General features: G+C 38.9%; 1 protein-coding gene across 2 annotated transcripts; it reads left to right on the forward strand.

The window, feature by feature from the left end:
* Positions 1-781: 781 nt before the first annotated feature.
* On the forward strand, positions 782-7,036 carry LOC135728222 (duodenase-1-like). Of its 2 annotated transcripts, none has more exons than XM_065246363.1 (6): positions 782-933; positions 5,017-5,095; positions 5,492-5,642; positions 6,043-6,193; positions 6,317-6,568; positions 6,668-7,036. In XM_065246363.1, the coding sequence occupies exons 2-6, from the start codon at positions 5,035-5,037 to the stop codon at positions 6,818-6,820; spliced, it is 768 nt and encodes a 255-aa protein (XP_065102435.1). In that variant the 5' UTR covers positions 782-933; positions 5,017-5,034; the 3' UTR covers positions 6,821-7,036. The 2 variants fall into 2 exon arrangements, with proteins under 2 accessions (XP_065102435.1, XP_065102443.1); XM_065246371.1 differs by having other exon boundaries at positions 785-933; positions 5,021-5,095.
* The last annotated feature ends 12,027 nt before the right edge of the window (positions 7,037-19,063 follow it).

The raw sequence follows: 19,063 nt of genomic DNA on the forward strand, positions 1-19,063 counted from the left end.
AACCTTCTTCAAGTGTTCCAGCAGTAGTGGGCTCTCGTACAACGTAAGCAATGACGTACATCCGAGTGAACGAGACTGAGAGAAGTTAGCGAGGGAAGGTCATAAAAAAACGACTGGAACGCAGGGCAGGTCATGGATAGGCTATGTATAAAGGCTAGATGTGTTACGGCGGGGTCTCTAACGTCATCGCCTGGCGGCCATCTTACCACAGACAGCTCGCTCACTCCTAGCATTGAGTGTAGTGACCTCTGTAGTGACATGTTCTGAACTGGTTAAAGTGTTCCCCTTTAATAATCCCCTAGATTTATTAAGAGCTATAAGAAGGGTTGTAACAGAGATTAGAAGCATCAAAGTTTGATTTCACTCATTGATTTTCTTATAGTTAATAATTTTCAAGATTGCAAGGTTATATTTTCACAAAGTTCTTGATAAATGATAAACTATAAGCTGACATATCCTGTGTGATAACACGTATCACATGATGCTTTTGGTGAACTGCATATTTTGTGCTCTGGGTAAAAAGATTTGTATTGCTTTGTATGTAAACTCTCATCTAGAGTACATTTATGAATAAGCAGTGCAAGTAATGCGACATAGTAAGAGTTAAGAGAATAATAACTCAATCATATAAAATGTACCAAACAGTCGGCCTATGAAAATGTGCATTGCTAACTGGGTAAGGGTGCAACGTACGGGAAATGACATTGATGCAAATGAAAATAACACCGTCACCTATAGCAGTACAAGGTGCAATGCAACCCTAATACTCACTATAAAAAAAGACTAATAAAGCCACAAAAGTAGTTGTTATCATATCTTGGTCATCTTTCTTGAAGAGCAGCGTTGAGTGAAGGAAGAGTTGGTCCTGTAGACCGTAGCTGTAGAGAGGAAGGAACACCTGGCATTGCATTTTGAACACACTGACTGGATTGGGTAAGATACTGTATGTAATTGTAGGGGTGAGTAGGGCACAAACTAATGCAGGGTTAATTATAACATAATTACTTTACATATTTATACAGGGCAGAGCAATATGTGCTTTTGTTTTGTTTTTCTCTTACTGTCAGAAGATGATCTCCTGTGAATTTGTGAAAAGTTGTTTTTGGTTTGTTTTAGTTTTGGTGTGTTTTGGTTAAGATATTCACCAAAGAGTGTTTTGGAGCCATGGAAGTAAATTTCTTCCTATTATGTTTTTTTTTCTATTTCTAAGTTGGGTGTGTAAATCATCAAATCCAACCTTATATTACATTAATCTTGTTACCAAAAACATAACACCATTTTGAAACGTCAGCAATTTACCCAATCTCATGTAGATACGTATAAATAGCACGAAGTGTGAAAATCGTGCAATACATATGACAAATTCCAATCTGGCATGCATATGAAACACCAGTCCTTCCCATTCACTTAAATGGTGCATCTTTTTTTTTGTCGTTTTATTTATTGGTTTCTCAATTTTTTCTGTTTTTTAAACCATTTTTGCTTGGGTTTAGGGTTAGATTTTAGATTTGCTTAAGGAGGTTATTTAATATACAGGTTTCTCCATGTTTTTTTCTATATTTAAGCCATGGTCGCTTGCAATTGGGGTTAGAATTGGGGTTTGGGTTAGAATGTCTTTTATTTAACAAAACATTGTTCTAACCCTAAACCCAGGAGAAAATGGTAAAAAAATAGCAAAACATTGAGAAACCAATAAATAAAACAACAAAAAAAGATGCGCCATTTAAGTAAATGGGAAGGACTGGCGTATCATATGCAAGCCAAAGTGGAATTTTGCGTATGTATTGCACAATTTTCACACTTTGTCCTATTTATACGCAACTCCGTGAGACGGTTTCGCAACTTCTACACACTAAATGCGTTGTCCCAGAATCCACCCATCTCTGTGTTATTATTGAAACAACACATGTTGTGTTTCTTTTAATAATATTTTTGTTGTGTAATATTTTTACACAAAATCAACACAAAATGACACATAATGTGTTAAAAATTACACATTATGTGTTAAAAGCTTAACACACAAAGATGTGTAAATCCTTTCTAAGAGATAGCTGAGATTAAAAACATTTTTACACAGCAGGGTTAGTTGTCACACAGTGTTACATTTAAGCCTCAGGTATACAATAATAATGAAATGAAAACAATGTAAATACTATTCATCAAAATGATAACTGTTAATACAATATCAGGGGAAATAACTCACAATTATGATTTTAAAAAATCTATTTATATGCATTAATGCATAATACATGGATGGTTAGATGAAGGATTGTGGATGGATGAATGTGTGGATATCTATTATCTACCTAATAACAATATCCACCTTTAGTATATAGACAGAATTTTTTTGTGTGTTATGTTTACAGTTTTTCTCAGTCGCTTTGGTGCATTTCTCACATCATTATTTACATTTGCACAACAGTTGGTTGAACCTCCACAACATTTAGTCATTTGTGCACATCATAGTAGCAGTTTCACATTCCTTCGAACAAATTGCAAATGCTTTTCGACATGCATCAATTGCTTTCATACAATTCTCTGCTGTTTTATAACATTATCATTTGCTTATGTCATGTCAGTCAAAATTAACTATACATGTGAATGCATATAAAACTAATAGTCCTCATTTCATTGCTTGAGTCATTACATACAAAAATGTTGAACTAGTTGTCAAAATCATTTTTCAAAATCATTTTTTTCCCAAAAATGTCTCCTAAATTGATCATTTTCTGAAATTATGTGGCCAGACAGGGAGGAACGTCTGGATGTGCATGATTGATTACAGCACTATGTGTGTTGTATGTTCAGTTCCAATATGTAGTGCAATATTGTTTACAGTTGTGCACAGCTCTACCCAAAGGGAGTTTATGTTTGTTGTAAATAAGGGTGTATTTTTTTCTTTTGCACAATGCTGTGAACAAATTAGAATCGCAAAGAGCTTATGCACATAAACGTACATATTCAGTGTCTTGTACTCAGTTACCTCACTAAATAAGGTAATGTGTAACTTTACTGTATTTTGCAAATAGTATATGGTGCTGTCTTGAGTATTTTCAGGTAGTGTCACCAAGATCTGATTTTTTTTAATTGGAAAACATTTATAAAGTAAACTGTCATAATGAAAACAAGACTAAGCCATTTGAGTATCTTCATAAACAATGGTGTCGGGACTTTTCATTTTGATGACACTGACACTTTCATTGAAATGAATACTTGCTTTTGAGGAATGACCTATCCATTTTGAGCACGTGACATGCTTTTGCAGGTTATCAACTAGGTTTTGCAGTTTGTACTAATTGTTTTGAGAACTGCATTATCTGTTGTGCAAATGTAAGTAGTGATGTGAGAAAGGCACCAAAGCGACTGAGAAAAACCAAACCCTGTATTATGACAACTTGTTCAACCATTTTGCATGTAAATACTTATACTATACTACATATATGTTGTGGGGGTGAGACTATTCAACAGAGACCCATTATAATACATTGTTTGGTACAATTAACCCCACCTGTCGGGTAAGTTGTAACGTTTGCCCTTCTGTCACTTTCGGTGTAATTGTACAATAACGGTAGGTCCCACAAACAAATCTTAACTGTTCATTTGTAGCAGAGATTTGTGTTGATTGTGTAAAAAATGAAAAATCTAAAGTAAATATTTTTTGAATGATAGAGCCAAAGCCAAAAAGCGTTAAGTTGTGCCTCGCTCTCCCTTATATACATGTTCAGTGCCATTAAAAGAAATAATAAAATGGAGAAGAGAACTTTCCTTGAACTCTTATGATTTTGTCCCAGCCTGTTTGCTACTCTTGGGTAATAAATTATTGAGATTATATTATTTTCACATTAATTTAATAAATACAGAATAAAGATATTTATTAAGATAGCTCTTTGAAGAATTTGAAGTAACTACACTCTTAAAACGAATGTGTTAAAATAATACATCTTGTGTCTCATGTGTTGTCCTTAATTTAACACATCTCTGTGTTATTTTGTTATCAAAACACTTTGTGGTTTTTTTAACACATCTTGTGTTGTCCCTTTTATTTACATGAACTCAAAATCTACACAAAATGACACATACTGTGTTAAAGACAACACATAATGTGTTAAAAACAACACAGAATGTGTTAAAAACAACACAGAATGTGTTAAATAGTCTTCTGAATGTGTTAATTTTAACACATTGTTTTGTGTTAAACTATTTAACACATTATGGGGCGGACACCCGTACAGGGTTTAGGTTAATCCGCCTTATTAATAATAGGTCATTTAGTTTTTACAAACATACCTTACAATAAACACTACAGGTGTGCATCTTAAGACAAACAATGTCAACGAAATATGTTAAAATTCATCAGGACAAGGTGTTTTTAAATTATGGCAGCTCAAACATGCATTTTAGTCTGGGACTAGGAAAAGGCCTGTCTGGGAAACCGCCCCATATGTCATTTTATTTAGATTTTTTTGTTCAAATAAATAAAAGGGATAACACAAGATATGTTAAAAACAACAAAAAATGTTTTTGAAAATGTGTTTTCCCAAAACTAGCACTGATTTTGTTTTTTTAACGCATCCGTTCTAAGAGTGTCGTGTTTAAAAACACCAGTTTTAAGAGTGTACAATACAGTGTGCGCACGTGAAATTAAACTTTATTTAATTTTTCCTCCATGTCCCCTTGGGTCCTTCGTACTTTAAAACAGGATGTGTTCATTTTTTACACATTTTTTTGTGTTATGCTTTTAACACATGAGGGGGCGGTTTCCCGGACAGGGATTAGCTTAATCCAGGACTAGGCCTTAGTTTAATTAGGAAATATAACTAGTTTTAACAAACATGCCTTACTTAAAACATTACCTGTGTGCATTTTGAGGCAACACAAAGGGCACTGGTGTATTTTAAGATATGTCAGTGCAAGTTGTTTTCAGTTTGGACAGCTCTTAAAAATGTTTTAGACTTTTGGACACCACAAATTTGGAGTTCAGACACCCTTACAGTATTTATTACATTGTTTTCTCAGTTAGATCTCATCTTCATCATGATCATCATCATCACTCTGCTCCTGTTGGGCTCTCTGGTGTCAAACCTGAGCTTTACTGGTAAGATTCATTAAACATTCACTTTAACATGAATCATGACTAACATATGAGCTTCAGAAAATGCCTCTCTATACACTATAAGAAAAGATGTGTTAATTTTAACACATTGTTTTGTGTTAAACTATTTAACACATCATGTGTTATTTTAACACATTATGTGTCATTTCGTGTTAAGTTCAAATAAATGAAATGGACAACACAAGATGTGTTAAAACAACACAAATTGTGTTATTCCAAAAAATAGACACAAAATGTGTTATTTTAACACATTCATTTTAAGAGTGTATGAAGTGTAACACATTTCCATTTGCAAAACTCAATATCTGATTCATCTTTGGTGATGCATTATTCAGATGTTTCTCAATCTGATTAAGTTGACTGATATTTCTCTCTCAGCCAGTGTCAATGTGCGTATAGTGAATGGCAATGAAGCAACACCTCACTCCAGACCTTACATGGTTTCTGTTCAGAAGAATAGGAGACACGTTTGTGGAGGATTCCTCATTTCTGATCAGTTTGTCTTGACTGCTGCAAACTGCAGAAATAAGTAAGGTTTTATTTAGTCTGAGCTGCAATCATAACAATCATAATCTCAGATATATTCAAATGTTCTCATAAAAACTTCTCTACAACACTTATTTCAGAAACATAAAAGAAAAGTTATTTTTAGTGATTTACTGTTTTCAATAAATTAATGTAAAGAGAATTGATATTGATAATATTGATGGAGGAAGATCATGTCAAAGATTAAAATCAATTATTAAAATCATACTTTGATGCTTCTAATCTTATTATTATGGGACTTTAGCCTGGATTGGCTGAAAAAAAGTCACCATAACTTCTGTACCAAATGAACACGTTCCCTAAACATTTTTTTAAAAATATATTTTTAAAGAAACCAATAAAAGTTGAATATATTGTTTAATAAGATTTCTTTCTTTCCACAGCACTGAGATTCTGACAGTTGTGGCAGGTGCACATGACTTAACAAACATTAATGAAAACCATGTCCGCATTAGTGTGAGTACCTATAACAGGCCTCCAGAATACAACCCTGATCTGTGGTCACCTATAATAGCCGACCTGATGATTCTGAAGGTAAAAGACAACACTCAGTATTGCAATCCAAGCATCACAATTCATGTAATGCAATATAATCACATATAGTTCTATCTCATCTAACTTCTGTCTACTAAAGATGAATGTGTTGTTGGATTACAGCTTGCTACAAACGTCCAACTAAACAACAACATCAACACGATTCCCATACCGTTGAGATCTAGAGAGATCAAAGTGAACACTAATTGCAGTGTTGCAGGCTGGGGGTTTGTGGCAAATGGCGGTCCTTTAAGTCTAACCCTCAGAGAAGCAAACGTGAAGATTAAGAATAACACGAACTGTGCTGCTCGATGGGGACAAATATATGTAGCTCCACAGATGATGTGTGTATATGGCAGTGGAGGATCCTGTGACGTACGTAAAAACAATAACATCAGATTAACAGATTATTTTATACTTTATTGAAGCCAAAAATAGTGATAAGGGGCAATTTTGTGTCTACATTCTTAACAGGGGGATTTAGGAGGTCCTTTGGTTTGTGACAACACTGCGGTGGGCGTTACATCCTTCAGCAGCAGCAACAGATGCAACGATCCTAATCTACCTAATGTTTATACGAAAATTTCTGCATTTCTTCCATGGATCCAGAGCATATTAACAACTTAATGAATTCTGCATATTTAAAGATTGAAATGCTTGCTTTTATTTCTTATATCTTTCCAAACTGTCTTCTTTTAACAACCTAAACAATATTTACAACTGCACTGTATTCATCACAAACTATGCTCTATGCATTATGTTTTGTGGTTGTGTGTGTGTGTTTAATGAATGAATTTCTGATTTTCTCACAAACTGATTTTAAATAAAGCATTGAGCATCAAGCATCAATAATTCAACGTGTCTCACTGCCATGAAATTGCAGCAAACAACTTTAATTTTACTTAGTACAACTGAGATAATCAGGTAAAACTAGATTACAGTTTTATTATCATTTACTAAAACAAGGACAACATACATTTAACATAATTTACATCCTTTTTACAAGTGAATAATAACAACTTTCATGCCAAATATGTCACAAAGTTAAAAAAAAATGTTGGTGATACTTTACAATGAGGTTCAATATTTAACTACATTAGTTAACATGAACTAATAATGAACTGCACTTATACAACATCTATTAATTACACTCTGAGGCTATTTTGGGGATTTTCGCCTGGATTTGGCCTACCCAATTTCAAAAGCTTCTCATACCCACAAGCAGAGGTGCACATACAAAAGTTTGGTATCATTTTACATGAAACCCTTTGACATTACATAAAACACTGTTAAAAGTGCTCAACATGGTTGTGTGTGTTGTCAGTCCTCTAATAAACACAAAAATAAATAGGCGCTTTTTGATGTTTTTTTCTAAAGTCTGTATTTAAAAGTGTATAACTCTGGCCCTGAGTGGTAACGAAACCTGCAGACAGTTTTGTTTGATTCCAGCAATTGCCAGCTTGCAGTGGAAAAGGGATTTTTTTCTCTATCATAATAAATGCAAAAGTTATTTTACTCCAACTGATGGGAGGAATAATACGCTTATGGTGTACAATTTCTGCCAAAAAACATTTGAAGTGCTACCATAACCACATACAGTGGAATAAATGCAATATCTTTATATCATTTTGCAGAAAACCCTTTGAAGTTACATAAAAAGCTGCTGTTTGTGACAAATATTGTTATTTATGTGGTTTTTCATATGATGAAACACCAAATTTTCTTTTTTTATGTTGTAAACACTGTCTCTGATAGTGTATAACTCTGGTTCTGGGTGCTCTAGCAGACTGCAGACAGTTCTGGTTGTTAACAGCAGCAGACAGTAAACACCAAAAAAAAAGAATAAACTCTTTAGCATGTCGCATTCAAAAGATATGTAGTGTGCGAAAATACATTTTTCATATAAATATAAATTTTTTGTTTTGCACATATAATAAATAGCAAGGAATCAATTATGCACACAACCAAAGAAAATGCTGTGAATGGACTCATTGTTTAGAGTAGGACCTAAGAGAAAAGATGGTTTATCATTTGTGGCTATATGTGCTATCTGAGGCAGTTCACACTAAATTTTTACCATATGTTTACAAAAGACCATTTTTTACCTTATTTTTCATTCGATGATTGTTGGATATGTGATAATAATAGAACAAAAATACAAATGCAGCCTTATTCCTGAGAGTAAGAGCTTTCATTTGATATAAGACTTGTCCATGTTTGTCATACTTGAAAAATATGAAATATGTGAATATTAAATTATATTGAAAAATATGGGGGGGGGTGATAGTGTAAATTAAGTGTAAATAACTTTCTTACAGTAAAACATATCTCAAAGTGATGCATATCTGCAGAAAGTAGAGAGTCTAAGCTTTCAAACAGTATCTCATATGTGGTACTGGGTCCATGACAGACCATTAAAAATTAAAGGAATATTTTATATTAAGTCAAAATAAGATAATTCTGGACCTGGTACAGGGTCCACAGAGTCAAACAAGTTAATCTTTGTTAATGTTAATTTCAACAATTACTTATACTTTATTAAAGTCTTGTTAACGTTAATGCACTGTGAACTAACATGAACAAACAATTAAAAGCTTTATTTCTATTAACTAACATTAAGAAAGATTAATAAATACTGTAACAAATGTCAGGAACTGAACACGAACCCAGGTGCAGACAGTAAACAGAAATTTTATTATAAAAAACAAGAACACAAAAACCACAAGGGGGCAAAACACACTAAGGCTGCGTTCACACGACAGAATTTTGGGAGTGACAACCGGATTTGCTTACAGGTGTGAGTCTGGAAGTGTGATGTTCAGACAGCACATTACGACACAAATAGAACCCTGCCTGTATGAACAAGTAACCGACCTCAAACCAGTATGCTATTCGCACGCGGTGCCTGTAACCATAGTGACGGACGTAAATATAAAAACGTATAGTATTATACAATGGACAAAACTTTAATTATGTCATTAACAAAAACAGCTGCCGTGTGTGTAACGCTTACCATTGTGCAGAGAAAAATAAACAAGGGTGGTTCCATATTTAAAGTTTTATTCTGCAAAATGAATTAAGCAACTGCACGTTTGACCAAAGCAGACATATCCAGTACAAAAGTAATCCCAATGACTGGTGATATATTAACGTCTTGTGAAGCAAATCGATCCGTTTTTGCAAGAAAGTGAACTTTATTTAAAGCATTTATAACGCAGTCACATAGGAAGTGCGCTTACGCTCCCGCTCTGTAGGTGGCACTGAGAGTATGGTTTTAGAGCCCTGCAAGCCCGTTGGGGCCCATTTGGGCCGGGCTCGGGCCGTTTTTTTTTTTTTACAGACCGGGCTCGGGTCGGGCTCGGGCTTATTTTAGTGTCTCTCCTCATTGTGTGTGTGTTTGCGTGTGTAGCAGAGACAGCGCGCATCTGAGGCTATGTTTACATTAATGCGTTTGTCATTTAAAACGTTCCTTTTGCTACGTTTACGCCTTTCATTTACACACCACCGCTTTCATCCCTCATAAACGGATTCGTTCGGAAAAGCTGCAGACCCTATTTTAGTTTGAGAACTCAGACGTTGCGCTGCAGTGTAAATGAACGTAGATGGAGTCTTATGTAAACGAACAGCTCATGTTAATGTGACAGCGCATCATTTTCAAAGTAAAAATTATTTTTATTCAGGTAAATGGAGGTTTGCAACCTAATGTCTGTTTTATATTTATGTTTGAGTATTGTTGGGTTTGAATATTGTTGTAATGTTGTTTATGTTTTGTTAAAATTTAGTTAGCTTAATACGAAAGATAGACCGTAATTTTAAACGCCATATGGGGCGTTGTAAAGGTCAATTTGAAGGTAGAATTGTAATGGGTCAGACATTATTTCCGAGTTTAATTTAAGTTTTTCTTGCTACTTTAAAATAAATTTCGTTTCATATAATTTGTCTCTTAATTTTAATCGATGTTTTGTTGATAAGTTTTGTGACTATAAATTAATAAAAACAAAAAATCAACGTCATATTAATATTTAATGCTCGTTTAGCCGATTGCGCTTTCTTGCCATTTCTGTGTTGCTAGCGGAGGACGTGCACGGACCTCGCACACTTTTAAAAATTAACGTCATACTAATTTTTATTTATTAATTGCACACTGAACGGCGAGTAAGGGAAGGGAAGTTATTTAGTGCTTTCTGAAGAATACAGTCAGTTCGTACAAAAATTTTCAAATGGACTATAAGATCATAAATATGAACTGTGAACAGTGAGCTATTATAACTCCCTACATTAAAGCAATAAGCATTTCTGTAGGCTAAAGCTATACTTCACCTCTTATTATGTTTAAGAACGCTCGTCCAAGAGAGAGAGCGCGCATCAAAGAGCGCGTGCGTCAGAGAGGGCTTAAAAGTAATTGATATTGGTCTCGGGTCAGGTCGGGTTAGGGCTGAAAAAATTGCAGGCATTGTCGTGCTGGGGTCGGGTAGGGCTTGAGTTTTGAGCCCGTGCAGGGCTCTATATGGTTTACTAACCGCAGGCAAAACCAGCCTCTTAGCGCCACCTAGAGCGGGAACGTAATGCGCACTTTATATGTTTCCAAGGATGTGCATTAATGCTAATAATGTTGTAAATAATGTTTAATATCCTGCAAAAACCGATCGATCTGCTTCACAAGCAGCCAATATGTCACCAAGAGTCATGGGGATTACTTTTATATTGGATATATCTGCTTTTTGAGCTCTCAAAGTGGCGGTTGACTTCCATTAATATGAAGATGGGTTTTCTGCAAAATATCTTCTTATTTGCTGTACTGAAGAAAAAGGTGAGTAAATAGCTAAGTTTTATTTTTGGGTGAATTATCCCTTTAATTTTACACCGAACATTATATCGTCCACTTTTAAGGTTTTATTATTTTGCTCTCACTAACTGGGATGCACGCGATTTAATGTAATATGCTCTGTGGCGTCTATGAAGGTTATGTATATCTCATTAACCTTATGGAGCAATCCTGCTGCGTAGTTTGCAGTCATATCATGCAGACAAAGCACTGGTTGACGTGACAGACAACTGGTTGTCCAGTGCGATTCCGTTCACACGTCACAGCTTTTCTGCTTAACGCAGCCTTAGCAAACAAAACACTACTCAACCTAGACTTAACACTAAACAGACTACACCTAACAATAAACTTGACAAAAATACACTTGACTAAGACTAGGCAGTAGCAGAAACTATAAACAGGACTGGTACAAAACGAACGAGCACAGGACAGCAAACACAAGGGCATAAAATAGGGGAACAAATCAAGAGGGGAACAGGTGACATGATTCAAACAATAATGGGATAATTAACGAGGAAACAAGCTGTCTGACATCGGGACCCATAGAGGGCCACCAGAAACACTGACTTACGGTAGCCAGCGTTCTCCGAACCCCCGGATGGCAGACAAACTTGGACTCGTGACCCCATCGGATGACCTCGGAGCGAAGAGAATCCGGAACCCACAATCGACCCGCTGGGCACCCATCTGGCACTTCCCCCTCCCGGCCGTCCTGTTTCAACCTTTGTTCTATTCCCCAGCGCAGGGCACCCACCACCCGCCCCTCCGGGAGGATGGTTTCGTCCCCAGCGGAATCGGGGCTTTCGAACAAACGAGAGAGGGCATCGGGTTTCGTATTCTTAGAACCGGGCCAGTACGAGAGGGTGAAGTTAAATCTGTCAAAGAAGAGTGCCCAACGAGCCTGACGAGAAGATAACCTCCTAGCTGAACGGATGTATTCAAGATTTTTATGATCCGTCCAGACCAGGAAGGGCTCCGAGGTCCCCTCTAACCAGTGACGCCACTCACCCAAAGCCAGTCTGACCGCCAGCAGCTCCCGATTACCTATGTCATAATTTCGCTCTGCTGGGTTTAACCGATGGGAGAAAAAGGCGCAGGGATGCACCTTGCCATCCTTAGCAGACCGCTGAGACAAAACGGCGCCTACCCCGATATTCCGAAGCATCCACCTCCACAATAAACTGAGCAGCAGGATCTGGAAAAGAGAGAACAGGAGCAGAGATAAACCGGGACTTTAAATTATCAAAGGCCTCCTGAGCACTAGAATTCCAGACAAACCTCTCCTTGGTGGAGGTGAGAGCAGTAAGAGGCTGAGCAACCTGACCGTAACTCCTGATAAATCGCCTGTAAAAATTGACACCAAGAAACCTTAATAAATCCTTGCGGGACCCGGGGACTGGCCATTCGGCAACCGCTTTAATCTTGGCTGGGTCGGGACGTATCTCACCTGCGGAAACAAGACAAACTTGTTAATCATGTCTCTCAGCACATCATTGACCAGAGTTTGGAAGACAGAGGGAGCGTTACAAAGCCCGAACGGAAAAACGCAGTACTCAAAGTGTCCAGTAGGGGTGTTAAATGCTGTCTTCCACTCATCTCCCTCTCTTATTCGCACAAGATGATAGGCATTGCGTAAATCTAGCTTAGTAAAGACCTGTGCACCCTGCAGAAGCTCGAAAGCAGTAGACATTAAAGGAAGGGGGTACCTATTCTTAACAGTAATGTCATTCAAACCCCTATAGTCAATACAAGGGCGCAGGGAGCCGTCTTTCTTTTCAACAAAGAAAAACCCCACCCCTGCGGGCGAGGTGGAGGGACGGATGAGACCGGCACGCAGGGCATCATTAATATACTGGTCCATAGCCTCTCTCTCAGGACCCGATAAAGAATAAAGTCTACCCTTAGGCGGAGAAGTGCCGGGGAGGAGATCAATAGCACAATCGTATGGCCGGTGGGGAGGAAGGGAGGTGGCCCGGGCTTTACTAAACACCTGAGCGATATCCGCATACTCCGCCGGGACCCCGGTCAAATCGACCGCCGGAACCTGAGGATGAGAGAGAACAGAACCAGAAAGGCAGAACCAAGACAAGAGACATGACAAGATTGAGACCAAGACAAAATAAAATTACGTTGCCAATCAACGTGAGGATTGTGCTGCGCCAACCATGCATGCCCCAAAATAATAGGAGAGAGAGAGGCATGAAGGAGGTGCAACACAATCTCTTCACGATGATTACCAGACACAGAAAGACTCACGGGAGAGGTGCAATGTGTAATTCGTGCCATCTGCTGCCCCTTAAGGGACCAGACATCCAAAGGGGATTGGAGAGGGACAACCGGAACACCCCAGGCGCGAACCAGAGCTTCATCAATAAAGTTGCCCTCCGATCCAGAGTCGAGAAGGGCAGTGGACGGATGATCACGCCCAGCGAAGGACAACCTGACGGGGAGTTGGGTACTGGAGACAGGAGAGAGTTTAGAAGTAGTGGCGCCCACCAGGACTCCTGGGCTCACTGAAGGGCGGCGGCCTTTTAAAGGGCAAGTCTTCGCAAGATGTCCGGGCTTCCCGCAATACAAACACAGAGAATTCTGTAGGCGTCTATCTCTCTCTCTCTGTGACAGGCGCATGCGCCCCAGCTGCATGGGCTCCGACCTGACAGGGTGTGAAGAAGAAGAGGGGGAAGCGGTGGTCTCGTCTGTAGAAGTTCGCTGGCGAAGAGATCGTCGCTGGTTGCGGAGCATTCTCCGGGGCTTCGATCCGGAGAGCCAGATCAATAATGGCATCCAGCGTGGGGGGAAGATCGTGAACAGCGATTTCATAATGGAGATTATCAGACAACCCCTTCGCAAACTGCGCTCGAAGAGCCGCTTCATTCCAGTGGCAGGCAGCCGCTAAGGTCTTAAACTCAATGGCGTACTCGGTGACTGTAAGACCTCCCTGAACCAGAAGAGCCAGCCGAACCGCAGCGGCGTCCCCGCGCACTGAACGGTCAAAGAGCTTCTCCATCTCCTCGCGAAACTCACCAAACGACCGACAGCAAGGATCGCGAGCATCCCACACGGCCGTAGCCCACTCGCGCGCCTTGCCAACCAGAAGGGTAATCACAAACGCCACCCGGGTGCGCTCAGAGGAATAGCGGCGGGGCTGGAGGGCAAAAACCAAAGAACATTGTGACAGAAATGCCCGGCAAGAGGTGGGATTACCATCATATGGAGGTGGGGCTGTAACATGAGGCTCCGTCTGCGACGACTGACTGGGTTGGGTGGCATCAACACTGAGCTGGTCCAAACGAGAGGAAAGGTCCGACATACGGGCAGATAAGTCCTCAACCTCCGCGGGATCCATACTGGCAAGTTCGTCCTGTTAGGAACTACACAACACGGGAATCCCAGAGCAGAGGGTTTTTAATCAGGTATGTATATGAGACAAACACTCAATGTCTTCAGATGATATGTGAAAAAATGTATAAGAAGAAAACACTCAATGACTTCAGATGAAATGCAAAATGTATATGATTGATTGTATTTTATTTAAGTGTCATGCACTCATAGGTGCCCAGCCCACATGGGCTTATATGACACTATCCAGTTATTAGGAAAGATGACCATCAAACAAGAAAAAACAAACAATATAAAACACCACAACATCCTGACATACACACAACTAAATCATATTATCCCAGGATACAAAGTTTTTTGTCTCAATGTCCATGCCTTCTCAACAAAGGTTGCCACACAAAAAATTTCATTTTCAAATAACCAAAACATAATTTCACCTTCAGGCATCCAAAACAAATCCGGGTTTTTCTGTTGCATAGTATACAACTCAATTCTTAAATTATTATACATTGGGCAATAAAACATAAAATGAAATTCATCCTCCACCAAACATAAATCATAAGAGAAATAACACTCTGTGTCCATGTGAAAAGGTGTGGGGGACTGGAAACACTGGAGAGGTGAAACACAGCGATATCCTCTCGCAGGGCTCAGATGTGGGAAACTCAGCCGGGCTGTAAGACACGAACTATCCACAATAGTTCGTCAACACAGACGAGTTCCTGGCGGGCACGGAAAGAGAATCCTGGCGGGGCACAGAGAGAGAGAGAAGCGGTCAGAGTCTTCAGCAGAATCCGTGCTGGACAGCGCACTGCGGCAGTCCGAGTCTTAAGCAGAATTACGCGCTAGAGAGCGCACTGCGGCTGGACAGCGCAAGGTGTTGAAATGCGCATGGAGAGTCCACTGACAGAGAGTAAACAAAGGCTTGACGGTTGCCACACCAATCGGGAGAGACTGACAGCGCGGCGGGGAATCTAAAGGGGCAAGGGCAGCAGAGATCACGGTGAATAATCCAAAATATTAAAGCTTGACAAGACAAGAACTAGACAGAGCTAGCGGGCACGAACACACTAAGACGAACTTGCAAAGAACAAAGGAAACGAGGGGAATTTAAATCAAACCGGATTGGGCAATAATAAGGATCAGGTGTGGGACGCCGGTGAGAAGAGTCAGAGATAATGAGATCACCAGGTGAAAGGCACGCACGTGTGGAGCTGTCAAAACAAAAACACAACACAAGTGAAACAAAGAAAAAGCAGCCAAAAGGTGTGTTCGAGATCATCCGGCGCTGCGCAGACCGATCGGCGAGGTTTGCCCCTTGCAGTCGAGGGAGGAACTGAAGACGGAGCCGTCAAGCCGGACACCTGCTGCTTGCCGTAGTGACGTGTGCGCCGTGTTTCCTTGTTTTTAATCGCAAATGAAGTGAATTAAAAGCTGAATTTCATAAAAACAAACCTTTTAATAAGAAGTTGCAACCAGAAACATTTTATATCGAATATTTTAATTGCTGCTTATACTGTATACCCGAAAATAACGGGAAACAAGCCTATATTATTAAAATACCAATAGAGTTTGTTATTTTCATTTTTATTTTATTACACGACACAATATAACATATTTAGGCATATTAAAGTGTTTTTTCCTGTTTTAAAACATGAATTTATAATGTTTATAAGTGGAACTAAAGGTTGGATTAAACTTGAAACGCACGTGATCGTTGTCATCAATGAGGCGACCAATCACGTAAAGCTGTTACGTCATCACAACTCCGGGCAGCCGCTCTGGAGAAGCTGCACCGGCTGAGCTAGCCGGCTACTCTCGAAACGCTCTCGCGGTACTTAAAAAACGTATGACACAGTCACGTGCCTGCAGCGCCAGCTGAAGTCGGACAAAAATACTAACCGGAATGCACTGCTTCAAGTCAGCCGCCGATCGGTCTGCGCAGCGCCGCATGAAGTCGAACACACCTAAAGAAACCGAAATCATGACAAATATCCCACAATGCGAGAGGATGTTGAGAGTGTTTAATGGTTAATTGTTCTTAATTGTTTCGCAATTGCATTTTCTAATAGACCATTGCATCTCAAGCATCAATGAATCGGTGTGTTTCCTTGTAACAGTTTACAAACAAGTGGTACAATTAAGTGTATTAGGTAAAATTGCATTGGAGCATTTCATTTTCTAAAAAAGTTTTTTTTACTGGAAACTTACTTTAACTTCACTACAATTGAAAGACAAATACATTAATTTTTACTCCACTACAATTCCATGCAACGTTGAAAGACAATTTCCAGTTAATTTTAATTCCGATCCAATATAGAAATGAGTCTTTAAAAAAAGATTCGGTTACGTAGATTTGTTTCATGTTCACTAAAATGGATACCACCCCTGAAGCAACATAAATGTTTCAAGCGTTGCATATATGTCATTGTGTCTACATTCTTACGTGCAACGTTAGCAGGTGCTGTCCGTGGCGATGGTGCTGAATTGGTTTATATCGACGGCTCGAGAATCAATGAATCACTCATGCAGGGGCTGCTTCACTGCGTTGTGTGAAAAAGTTCACCCCCCCTGGAGGATTGTACATGTAAAGGAACATTTTGTAAATTTACATTTATTCATTTTAAGTATTTAGTAGGATAGCCTAATTTATTTGTAATAAACACTTTAGTGGGCTATTTAAAAAGTGTTATTTTTTTGTGTTCATTTATATTTCCTGTCACTGTGTGCAGGCTCACCCTTTTTTGTATGTGGCAGTGTAAACAGCCCAATAACTTTTTTACTAAAAAGATAATGCCACGTTGCATTACGATTTAAAGGTGCCCTTCCTCTGTCGTTTTTATTGCTTTATACTGTTGTCTGAGGTCTACTCATGACGTTTGCATGGTTTTTACATCCAAAAACATCAGAAGCAATAAGTAATAGGCCATTTTGTACCCTGATGTTGAGGCTGGTTAGAGAAATGATCCGTTTTAATGGGCGGGCTGCATTGACGACTTGGAAGTAAACGCCCACTGCTATGATTGGATAACAGTTTTTCGTTCAAACTAACTTTCAATTTAATACCATGTGTAATCAGTTTAATGTTAAGTGAGTGTCTTAAGACACAGTGTCTTTCTTACACACGCATATTTTATCATAAACCCTTTTGACACACACACGCGTGTCTTTTATCGTAAACCCACGCACAAAAACACACACACAAACAAACACACACACGTGTCTTTTATCGTAAACCCTTTCGATGCGCGTGTAGTAGCGCATGCACGCACAAACATACACACACACACACACACACACACGTCTTTTACATAAACCCTTCGATGCGCGTGTTACGAACGCACAAACACACACACACACACGTGTCTTTTATCACATTTGATGCGTGTGCATCATGAATTCGCGTGAATCGCGTCCCTCTGAAGAGAAATCCCGGCCGCAACTGATAGGGACACATAGTACTAAAGTGTTTTACTCACACAAACACGCGTGTTTTTTATCATAAACCCTTTCAGCGTGTGTGCAGCATGAATTCGCGTCCCTCGGAAGAGAAAACACCGGCCGCCACAGTGACACATAGTACTAAAGTGTTTAACTCACACAAACACGCGTGTCTTTTATCATAAACCCTTTCAAAGCGTGTGCAGCATGAATTTGCGTCCCTCGGAAGAGAAAACACCGACTGCCACAATGACACATAGTACTAAAGTGTTTAACTCACACACACGCGTGTCTTTTATCATAAACCCTTTTAACGTGTGTACGGCATGAATTCGCGTCCCTCGGAAGAGAAAACACCAGCCGCCACAGTGACACATAGTACTAAAGCGTTTTACTCACATAAGCTGCGCCATTCTGTCCGGATCCAATATTGATGGAGGAGCATTGCTTTTTAATCGCAGTCTCTCTTCAAATCCAGCGTTCTTCTGAACATCCAAACATGTAGCAACTGTTATGATTCCCTCGTTTAATAGGAATGATGTCTCTCAACAAAAACAATGGCCCGAATACGGTACGGTTGACGTTTAGCCATCCTTGCTGTAACTTGTTATGAAAACTAACTCAACTACACGTAATATGTGGGCGCGGTCTCAAGTTGAAGAGCTCATGAATAGTAATGACCTCGATCAGTTCCACGTCACACTGATAAGTTTTTCTAACTGACCTGATTTCTCCGCTTATTTCTTTTCAGTGGCTAGAGCTGACAGAGGAGGTGGAAGTTAATTTTCACATTCACGACACAACACAACACAAACACATATGGACCTAACACATATAAAAAAAATACAGGTAAAAACGGTTTTATGTGGAAGGGCCTCTTTAAAAGTTCATAAAACATTCATCCTTCTGACTAAATACAATACTATTTTGTCTACTTTTTCTTTATAGAGAGATTTAATGACAAAAATATGCAAAGGGAGTATGTATTAATGATTTGTTTGCCATAAATAAAACTAAAAAAACAGAATACACTTTTAATTATGCCTTAAAGGTATTGCAGAGGATTTTCTTTTTTCAGGTGGATCATTAAGACTATTGGTCCTCCTAGTTGTCAATCAGGAGTGTTGCCCAATTGCATTTTTTAAAAAAGTGGAGAAGGCGGTTCTTTTCTAAAATTTGAGAAAATCCTCCGCTACACCTTTAATTAAATTAAATAATTTTTCTTAAAAACATATTTTTAGAATAATCTTGCTATTATTTTGTAA

The sequence above is a fragment of the Paramisgurnus dabryanus genome, chromosome 24 (assembly GCF_030506205.2).
Source record: "Paramisgurnus dabryanus chromosome 24, PD_genome_1.1, whole genome shotgun sequence".
NCBI lineage: Eukaryota > Metazoa > Chordata > Actinopteri > Cypriniformes > Cobitidae > Paramisgurnus > Paramisgurnus dabryanus.